Here is a 13,439-nt window from a genome sequence, read left to right on the forward strand (position 1 = left end):
TCCTTCCTTCCTTCCTTCCTTCCTTCCTTCCTTCCTTCCTTCCTCCCCTCCTTCTCTCCATCCTTCTCATTCCCACCTCCTTCCTTCCTTCCTTCCTTCCTTCCTTCCTTCCTTCCTTCCTTCCTTCCTTCCTTCCTTCCTTCCTTCCTTCCTGAGAAGATGGAAGCACATGAGGCCGAGATGCTTCATCCATCCCATGTTCTCCACAGCTTTCTTAGAGATTTCTGGTCTCACCTCAGCCTCATGCCAACTCAGCTTCTCATGGAAGAGCCCATAAATGTCCCTCTGATACCGTAACCATTCTCTCAGGCAGAATTCAGCTTGAGAAACTGGAGAAGCACAATAGACATGAATGGTGGGAAGGGGGCATAGTTATGCCATGAGTATGAAATAAGTGAATGCATAGAGGAACTCAGCAACCCAACCTCCATAAGATTAAATTTTCTCAGTAAATTCCATTTCCGTCATGCTGCTTATAGACCTAGACAGCTTATTATTTGTGCTTTTGACAATTAGAATAAAACTAGGTTATAGAAAAAAACTAAGCTCTTTTTCTGTAATCATAAAGTAATAGTCAAAATTGCAATATAATGCTTGTTGCAGAAGAAATTGGAAGCTGCTTTTTTCTGTTCCTTTTTGTTCTGTCTTTCTGAACTCTTTGTCTCATCTTTCTTCTCTCGTCTTTTGCTCTTATGAGCTTGGGTTAGCTTTTATATTCCTTATAAAACTTTTAATAATAATTATAAAAAACAAAAATGGAAGAATAGTGTGTTTTTCTCAGGGTAAATCTGAGGGAATTTTCCTCAATTATGTTAATATTTGACATAATATATGCTAGAAACCATGAGAGCTAAAACCAATAGAATAAAGAAATCCAGTAAATATGACCATGATTAACGAGGTACGGTGTTTGCTTCCCACTAGGGTGTAGAATTAGTGGGTTGATTTTTTGATAACTCCTTTCTTTACCTAAGAAAATACTTGCCAATTATCTTTCAATCTGAGCTTTACTTCCTTTCCTCTCAGTTATGGGAAAAAGAAGAGGGTAGACCAGGAAATCCTTGAAGAAAATTGTCCATCTTGATTTTGTGCCAGGACCCCTGAAGACTATTTAATGGTTGCTCAGAAAGTGAGAGTCCACCAGTCCAACCGTCCACCAACTCAACCTCCCCAGTTGAAGAACTTCGCAAGGTGAGAGGCTGAAGGCATTCTTGGTAAGTGTGGTTAGATACTCTCTGCTACCCATACAGTGATCTGGCACTGAAATAAGGAGAGGGCTTTTTGAAGTAGCAATAGAGCTTTTCATGACTTGTATGCTAGGAACCACAACAGAAAGTTTGCAGGTAGACTAGGATCAAAATTAAATTATGGCACTCAAAATTTTGCTTTCTTTCTCAGCGAGCTAATATGAATGCCACTCTATTAATTCTTCTATCACATCTACTTTTATTTTCTCCTAAAGGGCAACCAGAAGATGGGATTCTCCATGTACATCGGCCTCTGTTGCCTTGGAATCTTGATCACCAATCCTTTTTTGGGCGGTGAGTTCCCCAATTTAATCATGATGTGGGAAACAGCAAATTAAACAACTTAGTAAAGTAAGCTCTGTCTTCAGATATTTTCATATGTAATATGCAGGACAGAATTTTTATGCTGATCCCAAAATTCTGAAACTGTACTACTGAGATGCGCTAATAAAATGAATGTACAGTATTTCAGCAATGTGATTTCTCAGGTTCCACATTTAAATTTAATTTTCCGTCTGAAGGGCAGGAAGAGTAATAATAATTCTCTCCCTCAGACATTGAAACCTTTCTCAATGACTCCATTGTGGCACAGTTTTAGTCATTTGGGATTGTCCATTTGAGGCAAGCATAAGACTAGAGGAACCTTTGAACATTCTCCTTGAATATCTTGAAATTGTTCTTGAAAATAGATTTGGATCACTTTCAAGGTTGTAAAGAAGTAGAAGTATTTGGGGTCTCTTGATTGTTTTGCTCCATCTTAAAATCCTATCCCTCAAACCAGAAAAACTCCTTGCCTTCATGCTAAACCACAGCCCTCAACCCTTCCAATCATGTCTACTCCCAAAGCAAGAGATTCCATTCATGGACATCTGCAATCTATTCCAATTCCCTACCATTTCCCCCCCTCTTTTTGTCTCCCTGCAGCCAAGGCTGCGTCATGCCCCAGAGACTGGTTGCAGAAAGAGGGGAACTGCTACGGGTATTTTGATGCTAAACTAAATTGGGATGCTGCTGAGGTAAGAACTGGGTTTTTTTTTACCAGTCCAGGTGTGGAGAAAGGTTTCTTGAGAAACCAAAATTGCACAAATGGAGGTGTGCAAAGTTTAAAGTTTGCGACAATCCTGCTCATGAGCATGGAGTGCTATCTTTGTGTCCTTTCTCTATTTCTAGCTTGAGTGCCAGACCCATGGCCCAGGATGTCACCTTGCCTCTATCCTCAGTTTCCACGAGTCCTCGCTGGTGTCTGCATACGTCAAAGACAAACAGGGATCACCTGGCCCTGTCTGGATGGGGCTCCGTGATATCTCTGGGGTGAGTCTGACATTTTTCATTTCATTTTCTTAAAAATTATTCCTGGTCTACATATTGCGTTCTTTACTCAGTACTTTTATACACATTCTTTTGTTATATTTGGCGAGCTGCTTGGTGATCATAATATATGACCTGAGACTGTTTGTTGGTGCTCATAACTGCAGTCTGTGCTGGATTTAGGCATCCACTAAGCAAACTACAGTTGAGGATTCACAATCCGTAGTGCCTCATAAAAAATTTAGAACTGTTTTCTTTTGGGTTCTTGGAAATGTATGTGGTATTATATAGGTACTCTAGGTGTTAAAATATTGTGCAGCCATTGTTTAAGTAATACTTTTTATTGATGTTTAAAAACACAAAGATAAAAAGATGCCAACTCATTGAGACTGAATAATGAAGCTTTATTATTTGCTCATAGATACACAAGGAGAAATGGGATGAAGAGATTTTAAATTCACATGTTAGAGAAGGTGATAAATTATTGAAATTGTCCTGAAGAAGGGGAAAGTCATTTCTTTATTATTATTTTTCCTTTTTTAAACACGTTTTTTCTTCTTTTTCAAACTTTTAGGCTAGTGAGAAGTCAACAATGATGTTTTTAAAAGTTGTATCTGATATCAATTTTGCAGATCAATTCTTTATTACTTAGAGAAATAAAACTGATCCTGATTACGTATTTTGTGCATGTGTGTATGTCTGTGTCTGTGTATACAATATATGTTGTGTGTATAAATTATATACACACACACATACATATTTGTGTGTGTGTGTGTATCTTTATATCTATATATCCATATATCTATATATCCATATATCCTTTAAGTATTGTTTCCAGGTTATTTTATTATAATCTATGAAAGAGATCAAGCTAGCTGAATGAAAAATATATAATCAACATCTACCTTTATTTGAAAACAATTTGCATTTTTCACTTTCAGTTGATTACTATTAAATAATATTCAGCTATGCACTTCTGATGCAACTTTTTAACAATGGGCCCTTCCAAGCTTTATTGAGTTTAGGGCCTCAGCTAGTCTACATCCTGCACTGACTGCAGTGATATCAAGAAGGCTTCTAAATTAGGACCAAATAGCAGTGCTAGGATTTCACTCCCCTCTCTTTTTGAAGGGGGGACCACTTCATCCTGACAGTATAATAACAAAAGTTCATTGCAAGCGGCCTTCCATTTCTACTTTTAAGGTAAATATGAACGGTGGGAGAAGAGTGGTTGCAGTAGCCCAAACTATTCAGCAGAATTCACCTCTGGCAATCCAAACTTTCAAAGAGCTGAATGTTAGATGCAACATATATAAATTTGCGATGGTGACGAATATACATTTCCACCATATTCATTGTCATGAATTGTTCATGATACGATGCCTTGCGATTTTTTATTTTAATGCACATGTGCTGCAAAATTTCATAGAGCTGAATGTTATACATCAGGGCTTTTCAACCTTTTCACCCATTGTACCACTTTTAGGATATGGCAGTATCCGAGTACCACCAGTCGCTTAGCAAGGGGTCAAAAACTTGATGACCCCAAAAAAAAAAAAAGGGAAAAAGTGATAAAGTACAGGTAGTCCTCAACTTACAACAGTTCGCTTAGTGACTGTTCGAAGTTACAATGGCACTGAAAAAATTGCCCCCCAAGCACAGCTGAGCAAGACACCTGCCTGCCCACCCGGTAGCGCTCTTCCTCCTGTCTGAGGTTTTCATTGTTGTGAGCATTTCTGTTGAGGATTGGCAGCGGGGGTGGGGTGGGGAGAGGAGGTGTTTGGTTTTTATTCCCCCTGTCTGCTGGATGGTTGCAACAGGTTTTGGTCATTTCACATGACCCTGGGACACTGTGACCGTCATAAATATGAATCAGTTGCCAAGCATCTGAATGTAAATCACAAGACCCTGGAGATGCTGCAACATTCCAGCTGATCGGCGCTTCTTCTGGGCTCAGCAGAATCACCAGGATCGGTGCTGCTTTCCAGCTGATTGGTGCTTCTTCAGGGCTCAGCAGAAGCACCAGGATTAGCACCGAGCTCCAGCTGGAGCCTGGTGCTGATCCTGGCGCTTCCACTGAGCCCTGACAGCCCTGCAGCTCCAGCCATCTCTCGCTCAGGCTTGTGCGATGCTGCCACTGGTTCAGCTCATTCCCCTCCCCCACTACCACTTTTCTAGAATAGCCGCGTACCACCTGCCAGGTGTCAATGTACCACAGGTGGTACCAGTACCATTGGTTGAAAAGCCCTGTTATACATAACCCTTTCCTCCATACTCACTGTCATGAATTTGGTATGATGTGATGCCTTGCTATTTTTTTTTAATGCATGTACAGTACAAAAAATGATCACTTGACCACTCAGGGAGACTGCTTGAACTTGTTGAAGTATCTAATAGCTGCACACCACTCAATCTTTCCAGCCAACCTGCTTAGCTTATCATCACAAAGGTTACTTACTTTCTTAGCATGTAATTGTGGTCTGTCTTTTGTCAACAGAGAAGGCGATGGAGATGGGCTGATGAATCCACCTATAATTACAAATCCTGGCTGGTAAACCAACCAGACAACTATAGAAACAATGAGCACTGTGGGGAGCTGGCAAGTTATTCAGGTGAGCCAACACATCTTACCTCGTGGTTCTTGATATATCAGGACCATCAAGAAAACTAGAGTTTGCTTGTTTAATTTGGAGTAATCTTATAAACCAGAAGAATGGAGTCCATGGAGATTTCCATAACTCAAAACTGAAATTGTCTTATCTTTTTCTATAATAGCCTTTAGGAGAAATGATTAGTTTTCTATGAGGGCAAAGATGAATAACTGTTCTCCAGATATAATTCAGTTTTTCCAAAACTGGTACCCACTAGGTGCATCAGCATTAACTTTCTATCACCAATGGAGTACTGAGAAGTGATGTCCAATATATTAGGAAAGTAGCAAAATAGAGAAAACTGGCCTAAACCTTTTCAAATGAGCATGCTTATATCTTACTGAATGTTCAGAACTGGCGCTCTGGTTAGGAAGAGCGTGGTAGCCACTTCACAGTGCGTGTCACAAGTATAATGAATCAGAGGCAAAATTATTAGTGAAATGATTGGTTATGCTTATAATTTTTACTGTGCAAGATCTTAGTGGGATCTTGTCTGCCTGTGTAAATGTTTTGGATCAAGTGAGGTACTTTGGAGAGATTCTCTTTTTGATGTGGAAAAAAAATGACCCGGTTCAGCCAAAAGAAATCAGACATTAGAGCAGCAAGTTCCACTCTTCACTTAATTTCACTTTTTTATGCATTCATTTGTGTATCCGTAGTTAAGGTACTCCATATTTTATTTCTATCTCAAGAAATTTCTTTGTATAGTCCAGTGGTGGCGAACCTGTGGCACATGTGCCAGAGGTGGCACTCAGAGCCCTCTCTGTTGGCACATGCGCCATTGCCACCAGCAGCAGGTCCATCAAGCTGCCCCCGGAGCAGGAGCCCCGCCCAGCACAAAGGAGGCGAAGCGGCCAACTAGCAAGCTCGAGTAGAGGTGGTAGAGCAAAGGTCACCAACCATTGTCGATTGGTGGACTGGAAGAAAAGGGAGGGGAAAGCATTTTACATGCATGCATGTGTGTACGGGGCTGCGAGCACGCACGTGCTGCAAATGGGGCAGGGCTAGTGCCTGCGTGATACTCACTAGCCCTGCCCTGTTCTTGCATGGTGCAGTGCCTTGTATCTGCACCCCATGCCACGGCCGTTTTTGTGCCTTGCAGCATGGTGGCCCATTTTTGCGACCCTGGTTTATGCGTGCCAGAGGCGGCACTCAGAGGCGCCTCCCTGCCCCCCCATGAGGGCACCACAATGCTGATGCGGCCCTGGCACTTTGCGATAAATAAGTGGCTTTTGGGTTGCAGTTTGGGCACTCGGTCTCTAAAAGGTTCGCCATCACTGGTATAGTCCAATGATTATGAGCAATTAAGGGCAATGCCTGCATCTCTCCCTTCTAGATAAAAAAAGTGCTATTGGAATTGTGACATCAGGGATAAGGTTCATGTGAATTCCTTCCTTCCTTCCCTCCTTCCCTTCCTCCCTTCCCCCCTTCTTCTTTCTTCTTTCCTCTTTTCTTTTTCTCCTTTCAAAAGCGAAGTCAATGTTTGCTTTCCTTTTCATGGGAAATTCCATTGGAGCCAGTGGAGATCTTGAAGGCAATATAAAACATGACAATATTTTCCATTTGAAGGAATTAAGAAGTAACTTCTGTCTTATCTTTGGCCTTTTAGATTTTAAATTGTGGAACGATAACTTTTGTGGCAATCCAAATGCTTACATCTGTAAGTACCAACTGTAGAGCCACCTGGACTCCAGCATCTGGGATGCAACCAGAAGCAGCTACGAAATACCTGCAAATTTGATTGACACCCTGTTGATTTTACTGCCTCTGAATCATCCAAATGAAAGATCAGATCTTCTCCAGTCCTATCCAACATTTCCCCTTAGCATAGGCAACTTCACCCTTACCCTGTTCTCCTCCCTTTTCTCAATGGAAATACAATTTGAATAAATCCTCTGTAGCAGATATATAATACAAAGTTTCTGGGAATATTTCTGTCATTCAAGAACAGGGGATGGCAACATTTGGTGGGGTTGGGTGGGACGGAAGCAGTTGTATCGGCTGGGTCAAATACAAGAATTTCATCCCAGTGTTTCAGGAGAAAGGAATAAAAGGAATGAATGGAAGAGAGAGGAGAAAACACATGGTGGCCCCCCAGGGGCATCATAGCAGGAGGGGGGCAAAAACATCAAGATGGCAGTCATGACTGGAAGTGAAGCACCGACCCCTTTTTTCATGAATCCTTTTGAGCAAAAAATTATGGCCGCCATTTTGAGTTGTACTGCTTCCCTGTAGATATCCCCTTTTGCCTCCATTGCCTGGTATTTTTGCCTACATATATTCTTAAGGTGGCACAGGACTCACTTAAACTTGCAAAGACAGACATGCTGTTGGAAAGGTAAATAAATGAAATCTGTTGAAATCCAACTTTATATGAAAGGCAATGGATGTCAGAATCAGATCTTCTCCTGGACATTTCTGTTGCCAGCAACTTCTTTTAAATTCTGGTTCTGACTTTTTGGAAAGCTCTTAGGGTTGGCTGCAAATGTCAATGCAGGAATTACTGGAATATATCTATCAATGACAAATGAAGAGAATGCCATGTTGCCAACAAACTGGTCACTCTTTTTTTTTTTTTGAAAAACTGTATGCTACGCTATGAAATGCATACAAAAAATTTAGAAAGGAGTTTGACCAGGTGGCTGATAAGATAAGATAAGATAAGATGAGATGAGATGAGATGAGATAAGATAAGATAAGATAAGATAAGATAAGATAAGATAAGATAAGATAAGATAAGATAAGTTAAGTTAAGTCAAGATAAGATAAGATAAGATAAGATAAGATAAGATAAGATAAGATAAGATAAGATAAGATAAGATAAGATAAGATAAGATAACCTTTATTGTCATTTTTATACTGTGGGCACAATGGCACACATCAAAAATGAAATTTAGTTGCCCGCTCTCAAAGTGAAACATATACATGCCACACACCTAAACATACTATGAACAACATATGTGTAGACCCACATTCCTACATATACATAGCAAATAAATATTAAATATTGTCCATCTTGAATATATAACGGAAGGAGGAAGCTTGAGAGTTCGCAAGGTGAATGCTGTATGGAATGAAACTCTGGCTGAATCTGGATGTTCTGCTACGGATACCACGAAGCCCCCTCCTCCCAGAAGGTAACAAGGAAAACAGGTCGTGAAGAGGATCTGTAGTGTCCCAGATAATCTTATATATTATTATATTTATAATAATAAATATTCTTATTATTGAATCTTATTGTTTTATTGAATCATATTGTTTCATTAGCCTACGTGAGTGTAACTAACAAAGCATACTGCCCCCCCCCCCAAAAGCAGGATTTTATTGAATTGGCAAGAGTATTAGAACAACACGTCATTGGCAAAGAATATTTATTTGTGTTCACTTTTCAGTGAGCAAAGAACAATAAGGCTTAGTAAAGTCTGGACCAACTGAAGGTTAATTGTAAATGAGAGATCAGATCTAAGGAGAAAGAATTCAGATTCACTTAGACTAGAAAAGATTGCTTGAACTCTTGGTTTCAGTGAAGGATTCTTTAAAATGAACTGAAATCCTGAACTTAAGCATGATGATCTGAACCCAAAATTACTTTATTCAATCCAAACTGGGTTTTGTTTTTCTAGTCAATTGAAAGTTGTAAAGCTTTAGCAATAAGTGTTAGTACATGACCAGATTTATGGAAAAGGAGGAACATAAATTACAGGGATGCGTTGTGAAACAGACAAATTTGAAGGCATGAAAACTATACTCTCTAATCAAAATATAAATCGACAAGTTACATTGTGCTACTTAAAGATATTTAAAGGTGCTCAATTGCTCTGGCATAATTTTATTCACATGGCAGTTCATCACTATTGCAATGCAGACCGAATCTTTTTATGCTCTCTGTTTTGGATTTCTCACAATATAATTCACCTACTCCACCCCTCGTGAATGCATAAGCTACACATTAAGCCATTTTTTGTCTAATAACACTGCAGACATTGCTTTCACTTGTGTGAGATTCAGTGATTTTCATGTCATCCACCTTCAACCTTTGCAGTGTCCTACTCAAGTTCTCTTCCTGCTTATGATTCTGGGTATTTGTTCAAACTGCTAATTACTCCAAATGTCATTACACGCTACTGTTCACATATTGCTACAGCTATTCTACCTACAATTCTTTGTTTTTTAGTCCCCTGGCAAAATCAGCCCTAAGGCAGGATGTTAATTCTAGATGTGGAAGAGCTATAAAGCAATCACTGCATGCAATGCCAATATTTTCTGGTTAAATCAACATCCACGGGAATTCTCCAGTCAAACAAGAATCCATGATAATAAATTACAAATCATATGTAATTTTCTTAAAGTGTCCTGTAAGTGCCAAAACAAATTTAAAAGGACTATTTTTTGAATTATAAAGATGTTGGTTGCTGCTTGTGAAGTTTAACTGTTGCTGGATACTTTCTAAGTCAAGATCAGGACTTGAATCTTTCATTCTAAATGCCCCCCAGCTTAGCTTCCTCATAGTTACATAACAAGGAAATGAAATAATTCATACTTCTACCCCAGGTTTCCTCTAGATTCCAACAGTGATCTAGATAAAAGCAGTAGTGTCAGGAGAAGATGACACTCAAAAGCTGAATATCCAGGGAGACTTCTTGAATCTGGGTGAGTGTATAAATACTTATGCTTGAGGCTCTGCAACGAACATTCTATTGCTTATCATGTGATAATGGCTAGAATAGAATAGAATAGAAATAAGAATAGAATACAGTAGAGTAGAGTAGAGTAGAGTAGAGTAGAGTAGAGTAGAGTAGAGTAGAGTAGAGTAGAGTAGAGTAGAGTAGAATAGAAATAAGAACAGAACAGAATAGGAATAGGAATTAGAACAGAACAGAACAGAAATAAGAATAGAAATAAGAATACAATGGAATGGAATGGAATGGAATGGAATAGAATAGAATAGAATAGAATAGAATAATAACTTCATTGTCACTTTAAGTGTACATTAATCAGCATACATTAAAATGAGATTTCATTGCATACAGCTCTCAAAGGATAACCACTTCCAATATACACTGCATAAACATGACCAAAAAAAATCAGGTAGAACACACACACAAAGACACACACACAAACACAGACACGTTTTCATTGCTAGTTAAATCTTCTAATATCATTCTTGGTTTAAGAGTCTAAGTAAATGTGCTTCGAAATATGTGCTTATGGAAAAAGAAAACTCTTTAAAGATACATCATTAATTTCATATTTGGTGCAATTTTAACACAGAGCTCTGTTATTTACAACCCTAACCCTTTCCTTTCCTCCCACTTTTTTATTTTCTCATCCTTTCACTTTGCAGTTTTTCTGCTGTCCTTCAAGATTTTCTTTCTTTTGAACTATTATTTCTATTACTGCAAAACCTCCTTGTTACAAATGGGACAATGCTGTTTGGTGAGTTTCATCAGTCACAATCCCACTTGGATGCTAGCAGTAGCAGAAATTGGTAATTTTGAGCTGCTGCTTTTCTTCCCACAATTCAAATGTTGCAATTTATCTTGGTACAGTAGTCTAGCGTTAAGCTGATAAATTGAGAGATTCAAATCCCCAATTGACCATGGAGCTCATTTGTTGCCATTCATTCTTTCATTTCAGACTAACCAGTTCAATTCAGTTCAGTTAATATGTCTTCTGGGTTATTGAAGATCATGAACCTCTATTGTGTTGGTTTGACTCATGATTGTTATGTGATAGAAAGATATGGGGAGGCCCCAGTTTCTGCTACATTCTATGTTGTTAGCCTAATCATATTGGTTCAGCTGCCTTTAGGGATGTTTTCTCACTCCAGACCACAATCATGCCTTAGAGACTAATCTACACAACTTGTTATAGAGCAGCTTTTTTTTTGCTTGTTCTGCCAGTTGATCCACAGGTCTTCACCATCCTCTATTCTTACTCACAATAGTAGAACTATGATGAATGTCTCAGAGACCATGGCTAAGATGTGGACATGATCATCTTCCATGCCAAGAATGTTGCGGTTGTGAAGATGAAATTATAAGAGACTCAAATATATGCTGTTGTGTTCAATTTGTGCAAGGGTGAATGTATACACATTTTTTTCCTCTCCACTCACACAGTTTCATAACTTCAAGACTTATTATTGACATCAAAGAACTTGGAGTTTTCTCCACATTGAACGGCGAGTTTGCTGACACAGGAATTACCTTCTATTCAAACACAAAACTTTACTTAATCAGATTTGATACCTCCGTGTACCTATTCAAAATATAATATATATATATATTTAAATAAGCTATGTTCAGGAGAAGTATGTGTTGTGTTTTCGGTTCGACGGCAATTGATGAAGACACATGGTGAAAACAACAAGCTCTTTATTTCTCTCTCCTACAACCAAGCAAGCAGCAAAAGGCACGCAGGCCTTTTATAGTGCCTGAAACCCGGACAGTGTGAACCAATAGGAATTGACCATTTTCGTGCCTTGCGCATGTGCGCAAGGCTGGCGCCACTCTGTCTGGTCCAGGGCAGCTTTTGGATTGTCCAGGACCATTTGCAACAATTCTGAGCCTGCTTTCAGCTCTTGCAGGCTCAGGACACAACCCCATGAATCAGTCCAGAATGTCTTTCATGGGTTGTTTACTGAAACATAATGGTTGATTCTTGACTCAAAATTTCCATATATGGAGCTTTATCTATGTCAGCTTTTTAAAAAAACCTGTGGTTAGGGATTTGCTATTTGATCTCTCCTTTAACACTTTATATATGCTTAGTTGCAAAAGCTGAAAGGGCATTGGGATTAAAAGGTAAATGTAGGTTGAAGGATGTGGTTCCTTCAAGCTTTTTAAAAACTGCAGTAAGTCAAAACAAAAGCTTATATTTAACATGGCTTCTTTGATTAAGCTGCTGCTTTGAGCTTTCTGAAGAAAGCCAAGGATATAAATGGATTATGACTGTGTGATTTCTTTGATTTATAGTCTGTGTTTTCTTTAGGAGCTGAAAGTATCTTAATTTTATGTCACAAGGTCAATTCTATGAGCTAGGCTGGGAGACAAAAGAATGACTGGTCCAAATTCATGCAAAGAGATTTGCTGGTCCATGGTCCTAATCCAACACTTCATCCCTACACAACACTAGCACTCTTTTCTGATGTAATAAATAAATATTTTTTTAAAAATGGAAAATATCTCTTGATTTTCTCTTAGCTGAAGAGCAAAAATGAGACCTTTGGCATACAGTAGTCTTTGGCTTCTTGGCTTCTTTATGGCAGGTGAGTTTTCCCTTTTGAAAAAAAAAAAGGTCTGAAGATCAAGATGGGTGAAGACAGAGAAGCTGCCTATAGATCAACCAAGTAGGGCAGAATGGAAGGCCAAAATAGAACGCTGTCAATAGAAGACAATATTTGTAGCTCAGGATTGAACTATGGTGTCCTTGGTGCTCTCTGAGTGTGATTGTTTGCCTGCAGACACGTCAGTTCCAGACAAGGTAGCATCATCTGTGTGTATCAGTTACCTAGACTAGTCAGTTAAACCTAGACTAATAAAGAAATTGTTGCAAGCAAACGACCAAGCTCAGAGAGCACCAAGGACTATCTAAACAACTGTCAGTCTTCTGGTAAACCTTTTTCAGGCTGCAGTTTGGCTCAGTGGTAAAGTGCCTGTTCTGCAAGCAGGAAATCTCAACTTCAATTCCTGGCTTGTCTCTATCACAAGATCTGTGAAAGACTTATCTCAAACTATGGGCAGCTTTACTGTGGTTAGAATAAAAGAAACAAATCTAAATAAGGATATTATTAATAATAGTAGAAATAAATAATGGTGACAGGAACCCATCTGAGCTCCTTCCTGCATTCACTTTCATAGTCATAACATAACCATGTCCCCCTTCCAGCATTCATGTCTACTGTGCTTCCCCAGTTTCTCAAGCTGCATTCTGCCCGAGGGAATGGTTAAGGTATCAGAGGAACTGTTATGGGCTCTTCCATGAGAAGCTGAGCTGGCATGAGGCTGAGGTAAGACTTGAAATCTCTAAGAAAGCTGTGGAGAACATGGGATGGATGAAGCATCTCAGCCTCACGTGCTTTCCCCTTGGCTTCAGATCAGGTGCCAAACCTACGGCCGGGGGACCCACCTTGCCTCTATCCTTGCCTGGCCAGAAACATTGATTGTGTCCAAACATATCTCTGTTTATATGAAAGAAAAAGGGGTGGATGTCTGGATTGGGCTCCATGATG

General features: G+C 39.3%; 2 protein-coding genes across 2 annotated transcripts in view; both read left to right on the forward strand.

Moving 5' to 3' along the window:
• The first annotated feature begins 1,193 nt into the window (after positions 1-1,193).
• On the forward strand, positions 1,194-6,883 carry LOC107300534 (C-type lectin BpLec-like). The gene is made up of 6 exons (XM_015829853.2): positions 1,194-1,214; positions 1,463-1,541; positions 2,172-2,263; positions 2,418-2,558; positions 5,053-5,167; positions 6,816-6,883. The coding sequence occupies exons 2-6, from the start codon at positions 1,475-1,477 to the stop codon at positions 6,881-6,883; spliced, it is 483 nt and encodes a 160-aa protein (XP_015685339.2). The 5' UTR covers positions 1,194-1,214; positions 1,463-1,474.
• A 2,957-nt stretch (positions 6,884-9,840) lies between these two features.
• LOC107300535 (C-type lectin-like) overlaps positions 9,841-13,439 on the forward strand; it is a 4,756-nt gene continuing 1,157 nt past the window's right edge. The window contains exons 1-4 of the mRNA XM_029287017.1: positions 9,841-9,856; positions 12,412-12,476; positions 13,123-13,217; positions 13,304-13,432. Of these exons, the coding sequence (XP_029142850.1) occupies positions 12,425-12,476; positions 13,123-13,217; positions 13,304-13,432 (276 nt within the window). The 5' untranslated portion in view covers positions 9,841-9,856; positions 12,412-12,424. The remainder of the gene's footprint in view (positions 9,857-12,411; positions 12,477-13,122; positions 13,218-13,303; positions 13,433-13,439) is intronic.

This window comes from Protobothrops mucrosquamatus, unplaced genomic scaffold (assembly GCF_001527695.2).
Source record: "Protobothrops mucrosquamatus isolate PMUCROS unplaced genomic scaffold, P.Mucros_1.0 scaffold7366, whole genome shotgun sequence".
Classification (NCBI taxonomy): domain Eukaryota; kingdom Metazoa; phylum Chordata; class Lepidosauria; order Squamata; family Viperidae; genus Protobothrops; species Protobothrops mucrosquamatus.